This window comes from Balearica regulorum, chromosome 26, assembly GCF_011004875.1.
Source record: "Balearica regulorum gibbericeps isolate bBalReg1 chromosome 26, bBalReg1.pri, whole genome shotgun sequence".
In the NCBI taxonomy this organism is placed as follows: domain Eukaryota; kingdom Metazoa; phylum Chordata; class Aves; order Gruiformes; family Gruidae; genus Balearica; species Balearica regulorum.
In genome coordinates this window covers 3099902-3119006 of record NC_046209.1, presented here as the reverse complement: position 1 = coordinate 3119006, position 19105 = coordinate 3099902, and the positions used below count along the sequence as shown (strand labels likewise).

The window sequence follows — 19105 nt, the reverse complement described above, 5'->3', positions numbered from 1 at the left end:
GGCTGCTGGGGCATCTTGTGCAGGATGGGTGCTCGTTGCTCCCCTCCTTTCCAGCAGAGAAGAGCCCACGCACAGATGACAGTGGCCACTCTGCATCCCCACGGCAAGCCGGGCGGCACGCCGAGCTGAGTTTGCCTCTGAGGGTGCTTTGGAGACACGGCAGCAGGTGAAGGCAGGCTGTGAAACCACCCCTCTCCCCAAGCCTGCAGGGTTTCGCACTTCCGATGGCAGTGGCTCCAGCGCGGGGAGAAGGTGTGAGGAGACGGGGATCCTGCTGCCGGTTGCAGCTTGCTGAGGGCTTGAGTGGGCGTACGTGCCGGGTAGCCGCTCCCCTTCCTGTCCCTTGGGCTCTGCCGCCCGCTGCCAGCGTCCGTGGGTCCATCTGCTGCCAGGTCGCCGAGCACAGTGTCCCGCTGCTGCCTTTGCTCCGTACGCCTCTACTCTTCCCAGTCCTCCCGCTTTGTTCAGTTCGTCTTTGTTCAACACTGCCCCTGGAAGCGCCTCTGACAGCGGGTGTGTGCTCAGGTGTGTGGGCAAGAGGTGCTCTCCTCCGCCCTGGGCTTTCCTCTTGCATCTGTGTTGCTTTTTTGCTTACCTTGAAAGCGCCCTAGTCCCTTGGTTCTCTTCCACCCCCCAAGGCCTGCTCTCTCCCAGCAGCTTGTCCTCCCCATCACGATGCTCCGGGACAGCCATGGGACACCTCCTCTCCCAGGTGGGACTGCGTCCTCCGGGATCCTCCAGGAATAAAGCAAATCTTGCAGAGACCCTTGATGGACCTCAGTCACCTCCCGGGAGGAGTGAGAGCACCGCTGAGGGATAGTGCTGCAACTTGCTTTGCTGTTTAACTTCCTTTTCCCAAATCAGAAGTGGCCAGAGCAAAGAGATGGTGAATTCAGCACGAGTTTGTTTGTTTTTTTATAATGGAAGGTACAAGCCAGGCAAGGAAGAACATCCCCTCGCTGTGGCTACATTCGCTTTTAGTGGCTTTCAGAGCCGAATCTGAGAATTCCTCTCTTTATATCCAGTCTCTCTTAATACAATTTTAATATTCTGGTTGATCCTAAAGATGCAACGTTAACTATAGAAACAGCAGCAGAAAAGCGTGGGGTACAAGACATTTTTTTTATACAAAAAAAAATTCTTTTCGTTGCTTACAAAACATATGCAAAAGAAGCTAAAAAAACCAAAAGGCATTGCTATTTGTTCTACATAAAAAATCTCATAACTAATGTTCTTTTTTTTTAAAAAAGAAATATCAGGCTTAGGCACAATTTTGCTGCTGGCTGCTTGTGAACAAGCCAAGAGAACACGCCACCCCCTCCTAACTGAGTGATATGTATTGACTGTTCCGCACTTTATACTTAAGGCAATTTTTTTGTTTTTGTTTTGTTTTTGACAAAGTGTTTTTTCCACCCCTTACGTCATGCCAGGATCCATCCACGTGTGTCAGTATTAGCAGTACTAAAGTTTATGGTTCGAGAAGGTTGCAGGTCACACCGAGGGTTTGCTTCCTACAGATCTCTCTATCCAGAGGAACAAAAAGATCTACAAATAAAAAAACCAAAAGCCTGAAGTGAGAGAAACCCAAATGAGAATAAAACTCTGCCCCTTGCGTAGCGGGGTTGCAAGCCCCCCTCTGCCAAAACCTCGTCTCCGCAGAAGTCAGCCCTGAGGGCTCGACATGGCCACAGTGGAGCTGAGACGTGAACTCGCTATTCTGCTGGGGCACCAGCTTTGCCTTTTTTTTTTTTCTTTTTCCCCTTTTTTTCTTTTTTCAGGGCAGCCGCAGGCACCCACCAGCACAGGGGACGTCGGGGGACCACAGCCCCTCCATGGCGCGCGGGTGCTACGGGCTGAGGTGTTGCAGCAGGGAGCCTCGCTGACGAGGTGGATCCCCCACCGACGTCCCCACTCCGCTCGGGCCATCAGGCTCAGAGCTACTCCTGGCCAAGCACGGGGTTCCCTTAAAACCGGGGACAGCCCAGCAGAGCCTGCACCTGCCACAGTCTCACTGGGGGAATTTCACGTTCTGTGTCTTTCTCGGCATTTCTGGGACCTGCCCATTCCCTCCTGTAGGGCCGCCGGGCAAAGGAGTTGTGGGTTTCCAGTAGCCAACTGGGGCACGGCTGGGAGGTGCAGAGCAGAGCTGAGCTGAGCTCCCTCAGGGTGGTGAGAGCACCAAAACCCTCTGTCCCGGCTGCGGGGCTGCACCTCTCTCCTGCAGGGCAGAGGCTTCGGGTGTCCACAGACGAGCAAACGACATGCACGTGCAGGTCACGTACTTAAGGTAAATTAAGAAGAACGTTGGCTGGTGCCAAGCGAGTGGGGCTGAGCTGCCAAAGCAGAGCAGCGCGCGGCGGGTTGGACCTGCAGTGGGGTGCTGGGATCACGAGGCGGGGGACAATACCTTTACATGTGTCCAACGGGATTGTGACCATCTCCTAGACCAGGATGTGAAGCTGAAAGTGTCATCTGGGGATCTCCTACTACTCCGGACACTTTCTCCTCTTCCCGACGCTTCAAGCAGGCTGCTTTAGGGTTCAGATTGCGCTCTATGCCAAAAACAGCAAGGGAGGGAGGGAGGGAAGCAACCTCAGTTTGGGCAACAGCATCCATCGCGCACGGCAGCAGCATCCAAAAGAGAGAGAGAGCGAGGACAGAGTCCCAGGACAGACGCACGGGACCATGCGAGGAAACGACCTCAGTGCAAGCTGCTCTCCGCCTGCAGCTCCTTGCAGCGGCTGCAGCAACTTGGCCGGACCCCTGCTAGAGCAAAACCCCGTGCCCGGCTGAAACACCATGCCAATTTAAACATGTGCTCGCTTACAGAAAACCCCAAGTGCCTCAGCCAGCTCTCAGAGTTGAGGACTGAGTTTTCCAAAGCTGCTTAATGGGATCCAGGTGCCAAATTCCCATTAAGCGTGAGGGGAGACAGACCGGGCCAGGGCTTTGGAAAGCTCAGCCTGCCGCGCGGCGCACCCGAGGGTGCCGCTGGTGATGCGAACGCACAACCTCGCACCAAAAGCAGGAGTCGCAACAGAGATGCACGCGCACGCAGAGGTGTGGGGGGAGAGAAAAGCCCCGAAATGCACCTGCCAGCTGTTACCATACCTCGTACTTGCTGCTCCAGGCCCAGAATGACCTGCACCGCTTGCTGTAGGATGATCAGTTTGGTCTGTGCTTTGTCCGTTTTTAAGTGCATCTGACACATGCGTCCCAGTTCTTTAAAGGCCTCGTTAATGTCCCGCACACGCACCCTTTCCCTGGCGTTATTGGCCATTCTCCTCTCCCGGTCCCTCAGATCTTTGTCCTCCAGTGACAAGGCCTCGTCTGTACTGCTGGGTTCATAGCACCACAGGGATTAGTCAGGGGGGTGGTACCAAGGGGGGGCTATATGTTGCCGTGCTGGTAGTGCTTCTGGTGTCCACTGGAAACGGCTCAAACAGCCTCACTGTGCAAAGCCAATTCGTCTCGGGCGCTTCCTGGAGCAGCCTGGGCTATTTTGGGCTGCGCGTCACCTCTGCAAACCACGTGAAGGTGCTGCCAGCACGGGGTCGGGCTCCCACGGGGCTGGAGGGTGCTGCCGGGGGCGAGGGCGGGCAGTGGATGCAGGATCAACACCGACACCTTCTCCCCTCCGCAAAATTTTGCCTTCCTGTTTGTTTTCGGCTGAAAACTGAAAGTTCAGGGGGAGTCTCAGCCAAAAACATCGGGGTCATCCCCCAGGGAAAGACTTTTTGGCAGAAAGCAAATCCCTCTTTGTAAGATTTCCTTCAAAAATCCCATCTGCAGCAAAATCCTCCCAGTGAAGGCATTTCGGGAAGCCGTGGCGCAGCAGCACGTGGCAGCCTGGCCCGGCACCTTCTTACGGGTGGGGGGCAGTACCAGGGCCAGGAGCCAAGTGCCCCCGGCTGCTGCTGAGGGTCAGTCTCCAAAGCAGACACTGAATCCAGGTCTTTCAACACAGTCAAAATCACTCCAGAAGGCGTGATTTTCTTTTCCAGGCACGGTCATGAGCTTTGGGAGAGCCTCCACCGCTGGCAGCACCCCAGGGTGCCCGAAACAGGCAGGGACGGGGAAGGAAGGCAGAGTCATGCTGGCAGCATCTTAAACCGTGGCCTCGCCCGCAGCCCGACCCCTCCAAACCCCAATTTACTGCACAGACGACCTTCTCCCCCAGAGCAAAAATTCTTGCAGGGAAGACACCTATCTGAGGAGGGTCCTTGGGTGAGACCTGGCACTGGGACAGACTGTGGCCTTTGGCTCCAGGGGAGCCTCGCAGCGGTAAGACTTCATTGAAGAGGGGCCGCAGAGTCAGAGTCTTCCTGGGTGCGCTGGGAGGCCTGGAGAAGCTCCAGAAAGTGCCTGACCGCGTGGAGGGGGAGCAAGGGCTCTCCAGGCAAGTGTTTGCCTGTGTGGGACAGAGGGGTGCCCACTGTCCCTGTCTGCATCCTCTCCTTGCTGCCTTGTCCCTGTCCATGTCCCCTCCTCACTGCCTCAGTGCCCCAGCCAGCACTGCCACCTTCTCTCCAGCACACCCAGGATGGCCAGGGGGAGCGGAGCCACCAGCCTGCCTGGCACCCAACCTACCCGCAGCAGGAACTCGGCTCATTCCTCCGAACACAGGCTGGCAGCCGCGGTTTCTGGCTGGTGGCTCGCACGCAGCTCCAGCAGTGCCTTGCACGCCACAGCCAGGCAGGATGGAGCCATCTCCCCACCACCGGCAAGCGCTGCTGGCAGTTTGCACGGCCATGCGGGGTCCTCTGGGTTATAAGGACGTGCGATGCCTCGGCTGCCTCATGCCCCGCTCAAAGGGAGCGCCGACCTGCTTGCCTGGCCCCCCACAACACCCCCCAACCTTCTCCTTTCCCTTCCTGCCCCATTAGCTGCCGAGGGCGGCAGGAGGATCCCGGCAGCCCCGGCTGGGCATGCCCGGTGGCCCCACTCCCACGGCAGCCCTGCAGGAGGGGACATGGGGGTCGGCTTCTCTCTTGCAAAGCAGCCTGAAGGCCAAACCCGCCAGGTAAGGGACACCCTAGCTGCCTGTGCTAACGCCTGCTGACAGCAGCACACGGGGCTCAGCTCGCTTTCCCGGCTGCGTCCGAGAAGAGTTTAAAAAGGGACAAGCGTGGGAGACCAAAATGAACACGGTGCCAACTCTGCCTAGCCCCTGCCCCCCGCCGCCCCTCAGCTCCTGCCTCGATCCGCAAGCAGCAAGTACAAGGTAGAGAGTGGGACCACCGAGAGGTCACGGCTGGGGACTGTCTGTAGGAGATCGGAAAGAACAGAACCAAAAAATAAAAACTTGAAATAAAAAATAAAAAGGAAGGGGAAATTAAAAAAGAGACAGGAAAAAATATACATGTTATGAAAGGCAAAAAATTACAAACTGAAGAGAGGCACAAAGGACTCCAACATCAATGCAACAGCAGAGGCCAGCAGAGAGGAGCACAGCCAGGCACAAACCACCGATGCGTGTTACAACAGCCTCTGCAGAGAGAAAGGGGGTTAACCTGCCACAGCACCCTGCGCAGCGGGGCCAGGGAGCGGGAGCATGCACTGCGGGGTGCAGGAACAAAGCAGCAAAGTCCTCCGGAGTGGGAAGGCAAGCCCTCCGCTTCCCCTCCCACCGGGACACAGCACCGTAGGGCAAGCACGGGTGGCCGAGCCAGGCGCACACGCGCGTGTGGGAAAGGATCGAGTGTGCCCCAGCAAGGGCGAGAGCTCGTGTGTGCCTGCCTGCAGCTCCAGGCTCTGCCAGGGATGCACAGCGCTCCCAGCTTGCACTGGAGACCAGTTTGTACAGGCAGCGAGGGCTGCCCAACCCTAGGCTCGGCGTCTCCATCCCACTGCCCCTCGCACAGCTCCAGCGATCCCCAGGGGTTTGCCAGGCACCTGCAAACTCAGGGGTGACAGGGACAGGAACGCAGAGCCCCGCGCCGGGCGGGCAGGGAGGACGGGGCATTGCTCAGTGCTGCTGCGGCCGTGGGCAGAGGCAGGCTCTGTGCTTGGAGCAGCCCTCGGAGAGATGTCAGGTCTGCGCCCCCTCTGGGAGATTTGCTTTTTTTGGGTTTTTTTTTTATTTGCTGGCCAAGCAGCTGAGCAAAACACCTGGCTGCACGAAAGCGAGGATGGCGCAGGTGCCCCCTCGGGGACCGGCATGCAGCACATGCAGTGGCAGTGGGCAACAAAAGAGAGAGCAGCAGGGATGCAAAAAAGGAAAAAAAAAAAAAAAAGAAAAAAGAAAAAAAAAAAGGACAACCACCTTGGGAACCCAAGGCCACAGGGGAGAGAGACAGTGCGAGGCACCACAGCACATGTCACAGGAGACAGACAGACAGACAGCCCCGTGCCGATCAGATACGTAAAATATCACCACTCCGGGACCCTCACTGACCTCTAACTTGTTGCTCCAGGTTCAGTATGACTGATACGGCCTGGTGTAGGATTAGCAGTTTGGTCTGCGGTTTTTCGCTGTTTAGGTGGAGTTGGCACATGCGTCCGAGCTCTTTAAAGGCCTCGTTGATGTCACGGACCCGCAGGCGCTCACGGGCATTATTGGCGACCCTCCTTTCTCTCTCTCTCTCGGCTTTTTGCTCTGGGGGAAGAAGATCGTCCTCCTCATCCTCATCTTGACTAATGGTTTAAAATAAGAACGAGACAGGGACATTCCTCGCGTGCACTCTCAGCACTGGTCAACTCACAGAAAAGAAACATACGTTGAGGCACCAAGACACCAAGCCCTGCGAGCTGGGATACTGTGCCCCGCGTGCCCCCGCCGGGATGTGCTGGCCCGGTGCCCCAAGTTCAGACACGGGGACATGCAGTGACTTTGGAGAGAAGCAATAAAGGCTCTTCTTCTGCCTCTTTTTTTTTGTTTGTTTGCTTTGTTTTTAAACAACAAAGAAAGAAACCACAACAATACAATTAAGGCCTGAGCTTGTTGCCAGGAGGTTGCAGAGTGGCCTGGAGAAGGTGTGGGGGACACCACTGGTGTCCCGAGCGTGGCACTTTGGGAAGACACAGCCCTCTGCCTCCAGGGCAGGAGGTGGCTGCAGTCTGGCAGGAGCAGGGCTGGCGCTGCCCCTCCAGGCAGAATCACCCTGACAAGGACTCCGAGCCGATGGCGAGGTTGCAGACAAGCTCGAAGGACTCCCTGATCCGCTGCCACGCATGGGGCTGGATGTGACAGAGGATACAGGAGCCCGAAGCAGACAGCGGAGACGACCTGAAGCAGGGAGGAGGTCAAAACCTTCCCTGCCCCTGGCCGAGGGAAGCTGAGTGCCCGAAACTTTCTGTTCACGGCCACAAGCAACACCCCGAGCGACCACGCAGGCGGGTGCAGCTCGTGTGGACAAGGTGCGAGCCCTCTGCTTTAGGAGCAGGAGGAAGCCCTGTGGCCACGGGGATGGGAGCCAGCAGGAGAGGGTGGCAAGGACCCTTCCCCAGCGGGGCCCAAAGCGGCCAGCCACGGGGAAGCAGCGGGAGCCCGGGCTGTGCCGCCTCTGTGCGAGGACAGACAAGGCTCCCGCAGCGGGCAGGGGCTGGCGGGTCTGTGCTGCAGGATGACCCCCGGCCTCACCGGGCTGAGCCCGGCGCCCGGTGGGTCACCACAGCCGTGCCCCAGCCCAAGTGCCCCCAGCCTGGTAACGGAGTAAGTGAAGGGAGAGACCTGTTCAAAGAGCACCTTGTTCTGTTCCGGGAGGGTTTCAGCTCCTTCTTCTCCTCTTCTGAGTTATCTGCCACTGACGTGTTCTCCTCGTCCTCCTTCTCTTCCCTCTTTATTTCGCTGGTTCCTGAGGAGACGCTGCTTCGCCCCAGCCCCCCTGACAAGCCTGCTGAGGAAGCAGAGCCAGACGTGGAGGTTGGAGGGGCCTGACCTGCATGGAGGGCTGGGACATCCCCAGGCCCTGCTGCGCTGCATCACCAGCGCGAGGCATCCCGGGCCCATCCTGTATTACCGGTCTGCAGCAAAAGGAACTGGAGGGGTGCCAGCCCTGCCCCCACTCCCCGCTCCTCTCCCCCCACCTCCCAAGGCCCCCTCTGGAGTCAGAGCCCGACCTCCCCCAGCAGAGCAGGCCCTGGGGGCTCTGTGCACCCAACAGCCGGCAGGAGGGCCAGGAACACGTAGGTCAAACCTCTGGAAAAGGCTCAAGTTAGAAACTGGCGGATGCTGCAAGTAAGCACCGGCCTTGCAAGAGCACCCATCTTCCCCCAGGCTGCTGCTGTACAGGGCTGGACCTAACGGGCGACCCGAACCACCCCTGCGGCAGGCGAGCCTCAAGCATGCACGCGTGCAGAGCTGCCTTACCGCTGTACGTGTCTTGCTGCCTGTTGAGGTCAGGGAGTGAGCTGGGCTGTGACGGAAGTGTGACATGGTTGTGGAGCATGCTGGGGTTGCTGGACAACCCGTCTTCGGGGTGACCTCCTCCCACCTACAGCAGAACAAGCAGAGCAAGCCTTCAGGGAGGGAAGTGTCACGGCCAGTGGGCATGGGCAGAGGCACCCTGAGCACAGCGCGGGGCTCCGCAGACCAGGCTGAGGTGCAGCCGTGTGCCCTGCTCGCACGCTCCCACCACCCAGAGCGCAGGCATGCACGAGGGAAGAGCCAACCTGCTCCAGCACCAGCTCTCCTCTGGGGACCGTGGCAGGGGCACTGCAGAAAGCAGCTCTGTGCCCTGCACATCAGCTGGACCACGTAGAAAGCCCCCCCTCACGCTTGTCTCCTCCCGCTGTGGAAAAGCCTCTCTGCCTAGATGCAAGGCTGGCACACTGGAGAGGACACCCTGCCTGGGTTGCACATGCCCCGTCTCAATCAAGCCCCAACGTTTCTGCCACCTCCCCAGTGCCACCAGAGCAAGGGACAATCCCAGCAGTGTGGACTTTGCTCCAAAGGACCTGGACGCAAAGGGCGAGGGTCATGCAGCCTTTCTGAGCCCGCACCCCCCGAGGCGGCACCACGCGGGCCAAGGATCGGCAGGACAGAGCCAGCCCTGCTGCAAACACTCTCCTTTCTGCACCTGGCAGCAGTTTGCAACAGAGGACACACATATGATTTCATTGCTTGGTAGCAGGGAATGGGGAGCTTGGAAGGGAAGCACATCTGGTTCTCTAGAGACACAGACTGCAGATGTGTTCCTGTTTGCTGCAGCAGGCAATCGGCTCTGCCAAAAACGTGCTCCTGTGGTCACCAGCCCCTGGATGAGGGGAGACCCTGGTGATCCAGCACGGGAGCCCAGCATCCACCTGCTCTGAACACCCAGGACCTGTCGCGCTTCTTGGAGCCTGAACGAGCCGTCACACATCGGCACTCCCCACGTGCACGGAAGGATGCAGTGCCTGCCCAAACGGTTCGGGGCAGAGAAGTCCTGGTGATACCTGGCTCCCTATACCTGTGCTCCTGCCCTGCACCACATTCCTTTCCTCCTCCTCCATGCAACCCCTGGGGACAACTTGAAGCCGTTTTGAGGGATTCCCACCCATGTTGCAGGGAAAGAAGGAGAGCTTTCACCACCTCTGCCTGCCCTGAGAAGGGGCACGAACAACCTGCATGCAGGCCACTGAGAGCCACCTCTGTGCTGAGTGTTGATTCAGCCCCCCCGTGCATGAAGACAGCAAGCCGCGGCGCTTCTGTGCGCATCACCTCTTCAAAGCTGTCAAGAGCTGACCCGAGCTGGACCACACTGAGCTACTCTCACACCAAAAGCAACATCCCTCTGGATGCCAGGGGACTCGGCGACGTGGGTCCCCGACACATCCCTGCCAGCTGCCACAATGCTTCCACACTTACCAGACTCGGGTGCCTGTTCCCCAGGGACATGACCGAGGTGGGGAAGGCCTGGCCCAGGCTGCCCACGGTGGCACTGTGGGCCGGCGCCGAGCCCAGGAGCCCGTGCATGTCCCCGTGGTTACTCGGCATGGCAGCTGTCTGGCCCACGGCGTGATTCCTCAGCACGTGGATGGCTTCGTCCAACCTGTCTTCCATTTTGTTTTGCTTGAAGGACAGGACAGAGAAATAGGTTTGCATTAACGCCTATACGCTGCAGCTCTCTACGCTAAAGAATGGCTGGCAGCAATCGTGCACTTGGCTACCACAAGGGAGGTAAAGGGAGAAATAACCCCCCAACCCCATCAGTGCCATCCCTCAAAGGCAGAAGGGGTCACACAAGCAGAACCGCTCAGGAAAGGGAGGCAGAAACCAGACAGAAATCTGGGCCAGACCCACAGGGATGTGAATGGGCCCTAAACGGGGTGGGGGGGTGCGAGGCTGCGCCTCCGCCAGCCAGGCTCTGGGCTCAGGGAAGCAGGTCCCCAACTCTGCTCAGCTGCTTCCAACCAAACGTCCGTCTGTCAGCTAACCACCTTCCTTCAGGCCCCAGCCGTTTGGGGGAGAGGACTTTACCCAAAAGCCCTTTACCGCCAGGCGCACAAGGGATGAAAGAGAAAAAGGAAAAGGCAGATCTTTCGGCAACACTTACTAAAGTGTGGAGGCTCCCTTCGTAGCTGGGAGATAAGGCACCCTGTCCGCTCGCTCGGGACCACTGGGATGTGCCTGCGAACAAACGGGGAGAGCTTGGGACCGGGCACAGCTGCCGCTAGATGGGGCTGGAAGCTGGGCCACCACGGCCCCGCACGGTGCTGCGCAGGGACGGCACACCATGCGTACGAAGCTAGCCACGCTGCACGCAGGGACAGGTTCTTCCCTTGCTCCGTCACCGCTCCGCAAAGCAGCAGGGTGCCCGCCGAGGCGTTACAGCTCAGAGCAGGTGCCCCCCCCCACCTCACAGCGATGCTGTGAGGGGTCACGGTCCGATCCCACGCGCCCCTGCTGCGGGCTCGCCTCTGCTCTGCCTCAGGAGGAAACGGAGCTCAGGCCTTCAGACCTCGAGAGGTGTTTAAATGTACATTGTGGCAGTGAGTGGGCAGCCAGCGCACACACCGTGCTCCCTCTGACCCCAGGGGAGCAGCAGGCTGTCGCGTGTACGTTGCTCTGCACCCCAGGCACCGAGGAGTCCCAGTGCCGGCGTTGCTGGGCAGAAATGAGACCTCTCCCGCTGGATGGGAGCAGAGACGGGCTTTAATCGGGCACTGAAAATGGGTTTTAACGAGTTGCCTACTTCCCAGTTCCCACTGTGCTCCTCCCACGGGAGACAAAACCAGGAACAAATTCTCCCAGCCGCACCGACCGAGACAGGACGCTCAGGGACAGGGTCTGTCTGAACGGCAGGAGCAGGTCCCGGGGGGTGGCAGCGATGCTTTAACTCAAGCATGCAGTGGTGCTACCATGTGGGCCGGGCTCGTGCCTCCGGCAGAGCCGCCTGCTAAAACCCTTCCGCAGGGGCGAAGCCAGGCACAGGCAGAGCCATTGCCCTCACACGCGCAGCGTTTGCCACACCTGGGCACTGCTGGGCTCCAAATGGGAGAAGAGCTAGGACTGATTAAATTAGACAGACATGCAACTTCACAGGAGGCATTTAAAAAGTATCTCTGAGTTCGCTTGTACTTCCTCTTCACTCTCCTGTTTTTAAAAATAAATAGCATTTGGCAAGATTGCCAAAAGTGTCTTTAATGAGAGTTTGGGGTAGATGTGGGAAGTACAGCGCCTTGGACCTCCTGAAAGCAAACCTGATAACCTCTTTACACAAAAAGCAACATTTTTCACCTACCTGCAAGCCCCTGAGGGGAGCCGACCGGTGTAGAGGGGTTTGACGAGAAGTTATTGCTAGAGTGATCAGGGGAATAAATCTGGAGGAAGAGAAGCAGGGCATGGTCAGCAGCGCCCACCCCGTGACGGCTCCCCCTTCCCAGTAGCACCAAGCTCAGGCGCCGCCAGGACCCCGATGGCACCTCCCCTCCCGTACCACCACCAGCTCCCAGCCAGTGTGATGGCCCAGCCCGCTCGTCCCCCCCCAGCTCCCCCAGTAAGGGCAGGGTGTCTCTGTCCCCACTGCCGCCACCCCTGCAGCTACGGCCTCTGTTCTTCAGGTCCCACCTTGAGGGAAGTCAGAGCCCCACGAAATTATTGCAGGGTGCGGTGCTGAGCACCCCTCTACCACCATGCAGAAGCAAAGGTCCCTCCACTGCACGGGACAGAGGCAACCCCAGGCTCTGACAGCCCAGTGGGACCAATGCCTTCCAGTTTGAACCAGGACATGCAGGGCCAGGACTACTGGGCAAGTCCTGCTCTGAGGGCTGCGTAGGGTCATCTTGCCAGACCAGAACCCGGCTGGGTGGCCCGCAGAGCCAGCTCACAGGGACGGGCCAGTGCCTCAGTTTCCCCATCTGCCAAAGGGTGCTTTTGCACAACGCCACGACTCAGGATAGCAGCATACAGAGGGGGGGAACCCTCCCCTCAGAGGCTGCCATGTTTTGGGGGGCATTCGTCCCAACTTCTCAATGTGTCCATCTCCCCCGCTGCCTAGAGGGTCCCTCTTAGAGAGGGAAGGTCCAATGCTGTGACAGGACAGGGACCGGGGTCAAGGACCCACAGAAACTCTTACTGAAGCTAGTGCCTTCCCGAGTGCGTCTCCAGAGCTCCCAGCTGTGGTTCCTCTGTTACCTGCCGAGAGAGGACACAGACATCACTGCCATGGCGCCAGAAATCCAACAGGACAAGGCACCCCTACAAGACCTCTGGGGTCACCTGCTCCGAGACTGAAATTTCTTGCTCTTACTGCTTTGCTTGAAAATTAAGCAGACGCTCAGCTCAGAGCAGCCCAGGCGAGGGCACACACACCCTGGCAGCTTTCACGGGGCTGCAGGAACATCTTTATCAACAGACGCTGGGTCGAAGGTACCATGCCATCAACAGCGATCAAACGTCTCTGTTGCAGCACGGCCCATTTTCACTTGGCATCTTAAGCCCTTACAATCCTGAACTTGCTTTCCCTCCTCTAAACAAGGGTTTTTCTAAGAATTAAGGTCAGAATCCTCATTTCCTGGGGAACATGAGTTCATTTCAGTAACAGGTTTTGTAACAGGTTCAGCAAGGTTAGAGATTAAAGCACTCGAGGATTTAACGCGGCATCCAAAGGCAGCACAAACATTCCTATTCCAGATTTAGACAAACGGCTTCACACGTACCCCACCTTCCCGTAACGCAGGTGCAAACCCTTCCCGCAAACTCATTAAAGTCACCGCACCTCCAACAGATAATGTCACAGATCCTGGTCTCCTCCCAGATCCACCCAGCGAGGCGTAAACCCCCAAGCCAGAACCCCATCCCCCCGCTACAGCCCACCCAGGTACCCTGCAGCGATAACCTCGCCGTGCCGCTTCTTCACGCGGTAACTCCACGCAAGGGTGACACACAAGCGATAAAAAAGCGCCTGGGTGCATCGGACACAGGTATCGCAGCCTCGGGCATCAGAGGTTTGCACAAGACTTTGATTTCCCAGTTAAGCTCTGCGTGGCAGTGGAGTGAGGGGGGTCACGCCGGGGATCGCCGCGTGCTCGGGGGCCGTACGTACCCATCATGCTGTCCGTCCCGCTGATCGGGGGGGTGTGACTGGAGACACCGTACGGCGTGGAGGCGGAGGAAAAGCCAGACACGGAGGGGAGTCCGCCGTTAACCTCTCCTGAATGAAGCTGGTAGTTCTGGCAGAGAGGAGGAGAGGGGTGAGAGGTGCCCTCAGAAGGCTGCCAGGCTTCGGCGTCCGGGCCAGGAGCCAGGCCCTCCCTGTCGGCAGCTGCCCCAAGCCAACAGCCACGGGACGAGGTGACGCGCCACCAGCAGCCGGCCGAGCGCAGCCCCCCAGCCCGCAGCGCGGGGACGCGTTACCATGCGTTCGTGCTGATGTAAACTGTTGAAGCCGCTGGACTGCGGGAGCGGGGAGGAGGAGCTGCCCAGCATGGCACCGTAACTCGACTGGCTCATGGCACCTGGTGAACTCCACAGGTCTGGCGAGTTATGGAGCCCGTCTGGAAGGAAAAGCAGAGCTGAGCGGGGCAGGGACGCCTGCACGCATCCCACAGCCCACACAGGAGCAGGTCAGCCTGGGCTGAGGGGCTGCGTTTGTCCCCGTCGCATCCTGCCTACACCGAGCATCACCCGCTGAGCAAACGGGAGCCATTTCGGGGCTGCTTCGCGTCTCGTGCACTCCTGCCCCGAGCTCCCTCCATCTCGTGTGCTGTGCCATTCCTCCCTTTGCCGTGGGCCAGGCAGCCCCTGCTCTAGCCGGCCTGCAGGACGCCGGGGTTGTGAGTAACTCACCTGCCATATAAAAGGCTCCGGGATACACAGTGCTGGGAGGTTTTGAGGGGGTATATCCAGCTGGATCCCTGCTGTAGTCATCACCTGAGTTGGATGGATACACCTGTGGGGCAGGAAAGGGGTTGAAGTGCTTGGCCACCCCATGGCCCCACATCCTCCCCACGGGTCACCCCAACCCGTGCAGCTTAGCTTTTATTCATCGCAGCAGACAACAGAGTCAGTCCCACAGCAAGGCTGGGGAGAGGGGGGGAACCGCAGCAGCTCAGCCCAAGTCACGGCGGGGGTACCGAATGGCACGGCTCTGCCAGAGAGCGGCACAGGAGAAAGGGCCGTCGCGCAGACACATCCCGTCTGCCTTCCCGTAACAGTGCGGATCCCCGCAACCCCCTCCTGCAGAAGATGCTGGCGCCAGCAGAAGTTTCAACTCTCTGCTCTAGTTCCTTTTTCTGCGGTTATAACTTTTTATGGGTAACCACAAAAGCCATCGTTTCTGCGTGCTAACCCCGCACCCAAGGGTGCGGGCTGGGCGGTGGCGATGGGGAGCGGGGAGGCTTCGGGATCTGCTCGCCCCTGCGCCGGTGCTGCCGTATGCCAGGCTGCAGCACGGCGCCGGGAGCAGCCGCTCCTGGACACGGCCCCTGCTCAAACCCTTCACGGAAATCGGCCTGTCCCGCTTGAGGGGAAACTGAGGCACGGGGGAAGCTGAGGGCTGAGCAGTCCCTCAAAGGGGTGTCACACGGCGGGGGAAGGCTCTCAGACAGCTCCTGGCCAGATTTCTGCAGCACCCTTCAGCTCCATTACTTAACAGTATATTAAGCAAAAGAAAAGGTTTTTTGTTTTTCTTCTAAATTAACCAAACCCATCCTAGAAAGCCCTTACCAAAAATCATCTTGTGCCAGTGCAAAAACATCTTTTTTTTTTTTTAAAGCAAAAATTCAACACGTAAAGAAACTGAAATGCCACTCAAAATTACGTGAGAACTTTTGTTACAGCTTATTTTCATCCCCATTGATTCATTCTGAAACCGCTAATAATTTTTTTTTAAATACACACGAAAGCAGAGGCTGGCCAGGCACGCTCAGCCAGCTCTGCCTGGAAGACACAGTTCTTTGGAAAGGAAATCTGCCCTGAGTTTCTCTTTCCCCACACCCAGCCAGCTCCCTCTGACCCCTCGTCCTCACCCAGCGAGATCGGGCAAAATTGGTCTCTACTTCTGTAACTGCCAAGAACACCGAGAATTTCTTCTTTTTTTTGGGGTGGGGGGGGTGTGTGTGTAATAAAAAATAGAGTTCTTTTTTGTTAAAAACAAAACAAACCCCAAAACCCCACAAAAACAAACTCTGAAAAGCATCAGCGACTGCACTTAAATATATTGTGCTATTGTCCCCTGGCAGCGCAGGTTTCTTCCCCCAAAGCTGGGTGGGTTCAGAGCCCCAGGGGCACCCCCGGCCCCTCACCGCCCATCAGCTGCTGGGCAGCGGGTGGCCAGACCCCGTGGGCACCAGGGAGCTGAAAGCAACTTGTGGGCATCGGTGCTACAGACTGAGACTGAAAAACTTGTAAAATAAAGGGGGGGAAAAAAAAAAAAAAGAAATGAAATGAAAATAAAAAGAGGGGGAAGGGAAAAACCTGACAGACGCCGGCAGCTGCCCTTCGTCCCTCGCTCAAAAAAGAAAATTCACGGCCTTTGTGTGGCATCGCAGGACAGCGTCGGGGCGAAGCAGGCGCACGGAGCCGCGCGTGGGCAGCGTGTGCAGCCGGGGAGAGCGGGGGAATGGAGGAGGCTGCAAAGAACAAGAATCCAGTAAATTGACTTTTCCTATAATTTGATTAAATAGCGGGAGCTGGGACGGGGAATCGAATGAAGCACGTCTAATAGCCCCACGCCATCTGCCAGGGGCTGGCACCTGGCCAGCGCGCGAGGCAGCTGTGCGGCAGCGAGCGGGGGGGCCGTGGCGAGCTGCAATATCCATTTAATAAATCCAGAGCGAAAATAAGAATAATAATATAGCAGGGATGAGAGGACCAGGGTTGCAAAGCAGCGGGGCGGGGGAAGTTCGTGCTGCATATCCACCCTGCTCCACCATCCCCAACCCCCCCCACCCCGCTGTCCCCAAGGGTGGCCCTGGCCCCCTCCGAATCTTTTATTTCCCTGCTCAGTGCAGGGGAGGGCTGTGAAAACCCAACTCCGCTCTTCCCTGCACCAGCCAAGCGAGGAGCATCCCAGCCCCGCTGTGCACGGGGGAGCCGGCCGAGCCGGTGGCTGCCGGCCAAGCTCCGCAGGAAACGGTAAATCAGCGCCAGGTCCCAGCTCTCCACCCCACGGCCTCAGCCCTCGCGCCGGCAGCTCCGGCGGCGGCCTGGGGACCTCCAGGTGAGGTCATTTCCTCCGGTTAAAATTGCCAGCGCGGCGAGAGAGCCGCTTGAAAATCAAGCCCCAACGCTGGGATTCACAGGGCTTTGTGGTGGTGTTGGTTTCCCCCCGCCCCCCTGTTTTTCTTGCTTAAATGCCTGAACTGGGGTGGGACTTCAGACTACAGCTAAACAGAGCGGTGACCAGACTGCGAATTCGCAGGCTGAAACAGCTCCCAGCCATCACACTCGCTGCGGCAACAAAATCCTGCAGGAACCGACTTGCACAAAGTCCCTTCCCGGCTTCCTCCGGCAAAGCCGGGCGACCCACAGCAGGGGCTGGGGGCCTCATCCAGCCACGGGTCCTGTGCCCGGCCGCACCAGCCCGCGGGGGAGCACGGCTGCGAGGACTAACCCTGCTTTCCAGCTCCACGTCGCAGGGAGGTTTAAAGGGGCTCCGTGCCCCGGGGGCAGCCCCAGCACACACCACTGCCCCAGCCCAGCACCTATTTCACCAGAACTAACCCCAAAAGGCCGCGGGTTACAAGCACAGGCACCTCTGCACCCCGCCATCGCCTTTCACATCCCGCTGTAACCATCTCACACCGCCAGCGCCTCTCGGTGCCTTCGGCAGAATCAGTCCCCTTTCAGCCACCCTCAACTATTCCAGTTGGTGATCCCTCCGAGTTTTCAAAGCAGCTAGGGAATTACAGATTAAAGGACTTTATTTTAATAAGATGCTGATTAACCTATTTATTTTGCACAGGGTCCAGCGATAACACGGGGTGGGCTCCCGCACAGGCCAGTCAGACAAGAAAGAGCCTTTGATCCGCTGCCTTTGAGGCCGGCAACTCCTTTTGCTCCACATTTCTCTCATCACCTTGGTGCCGATTTCTCTCCCCAGGTGTGGAAGTTCAAAAACAAACCAAGAAGCCAGAGGTCACGGCAAAGAGAGGGCAGTGAGAAGAGGCAGCACCAGCTCACACGCCAAAAACTGGAGCTCTGCGGTCAAGGGGCAGCCGAGGCGACAGCCGGCGCTTTCTGGGCTGGAAAAGCCAGCGTGCAGGTGTCGGCTCAGACGCAGGGAAGGGGCCGAGTTTTGGCAAACGCCAAGCGGCTCTTCCTGTGGGAATCGAGGCCCTTTAGGGCACTGCCAGCACGACGGGCAGCGAGCCCCGTCACCTTTGAAATCTGAGGCCAATAAAGGGCCATTTGCTGGGAGCGATGTTTTCCCCACATGTCGACTGGGGTTTAAAAGCTCCAAATTTCACACAGAAACTCGACGCAGAGATATAGATTCTGCTTCGAGCGGGTTTTCCCTGTTGAAACGTAAACTCTTGGAGCAACTCAGCACTGCTCAGCTGGTTTCCGCACGATGTGGGTCCACAGGAACCCCCCAGCACCCTCCGGTGTGTGAGCCCACACCGGCAAGCCCTCGGTGCCTTCCTCTCCCTCCATCCTCCCAACACTGCAACCCAGGCTCCATTTCCGAAGGCAGAGCCTGCGGCGGGGGTTACAGACCGAGCCTCGCGCTAGCAGCGAAGGAATGCCACAGCACGAGACCTTTCCCACGGGTGGACGCACACGGGGGGGTGTTCTGTGGGGAACGGGGGGAGCGGGCACCCGCTTCACGTCGCATCAGCGTCGGCAGCGAGCGGCACAACGCGCCCGGGCGAGGGCACGTCTCCAGCGCGGCCCCAGCCTGGGCTCCAGTTCGCCTGCGGGACAGAGCCTGCCCGTCCCCCTGCAAGCACGCGAACGCTCCAGCGAGGAATGCAGCCTCGGCCGCTGCGCAGCCAGACAGCTCCCATATTCCTGCAGGAACCCTCCAGCCCGCTCCAATTAGCTTTCCTGGAGATCCCATTACTTCTAGCCACAGAGACATTGTTCAGTTTATTCCCCTGTAACAGCCGCGGGAGCATGGCTAACATATTCCTACAGGCTGCTCAGCTTTCTTATAAAACAGCCCAGGCAGCGCACACACCTGGAGCAGCCCCAGCTGCCTGCCCGCATTACAACTGGTTTGGTTTCCCTTCTGGAGTGAAATCCGATCACACCGAATATTACATTTCACTCAGGCACTCGCGACATAACGTCAAAGAGAGGAGAGGAGAGGAGAGCCAGCGAGGGCAGGAGGTGGTGCGGGTCCGGGCTCCGTGCGGGGAGCATCACGGCTCCTTCTCCTGGACCAGTGCCCCGGCACCGCAGTCTCACAGGGCTTCCCCGTTTCTCCTACAGAGGAAGCTGTAGCAGGGAAAACCCTTCCCCGTCCTGCTAAAGTCCAAGCCCTCGATGTTTGGGGTGGCCGGACCCGCAGGGCCAGCAGCTCTCGTGGCAGAGGGAGCAGGGACGCCCAGGGGATGGGGGAGCAGGGAGGAGATACCGGCAGGGTTAATGCTCCTGCCACTTACCGAGGAGGGGAGTCCAGGAGGCACCTTCCGAACCTTTTTGGGCTGTCCATCTGAGTTAAAGAAAAAAAAAGAGAGGATCTAACTTTTGAAGGGGGTTAGCGGGAAGGGAAACAACACGCTACAGCTCAGA

The 19105-nt window shown here is 58.4% G+C and overlaps 1 protein-coding gene across 18 annotated transcripts in view; it reads right to left on the bottom strand.

Annotated features, from left to right (window-relative positions):
• Positions 1 to 1025: 1025 nt before the first annotated feature.
• The window catches only part of TCF3 (transcription factor 3), a 73370-nt gene continuing 55290 nt past the window's right edge, over positions 1026 to 19105 (bottom strand). For 2 of the 18 annotated variants that reach the window (XM_075736164.1, XM_075736167.1), the window contains exons 8-20: positions 18976 to 19025; positions 14213 to 14315; positions 13781 to 13920; positions 13470 to 13596; positions 12501 to 12559; positions 11667 to 11745; positions 10479 to 10552; positions 9791 to 9994; positions 8312 to 8435; positions 7688 to 7835; positions 6398 to 6636; positions 2408 to 2552; positions 1026 to 1545 (exon numbers count right to left, since the gene is read on the bottom strand). In XM_075736164.1, the coding sequence (XP_075592279.1) occupies positions 2410 to 2552; positions 6398 to 6636; positions 7688 to 7835; positions 8312 to 8435; positions 9791 to 9994; positions 10479 to 10552; positions 11667 to 11745; positions 12501 to 12559; positions 13470 to 13596; positions 13781 to 13920; positions 14213 to 14315; positions 18976 to 19025 (1490 nt within the window). In that variant the 3' untranslated portion in view covers positions 1026 to 1545; positions 2408 to 2409. Of the gene's footprint in view, positions 1546 to 2407; positions 2553 to 3111; positions 3339 to 6397; positions 6637 to 7672; positions 7839 to 8311; positions 8436 to 9790; positions 9995 to 10478; positions 10553 to 11666; positions 11746 to 12500; positions 12560 to 13469; positions 13597 to 13780; positions 13921 to 14212; positions 14316 to 18975; positions 19026 to 19105 lie in introns of all 18 variants that reach the window. The other 16 variants (XM_075736161.1, XM_075736166.1, XM_075736156.1 and 13 more) reach the window with 12 other exon arrangements.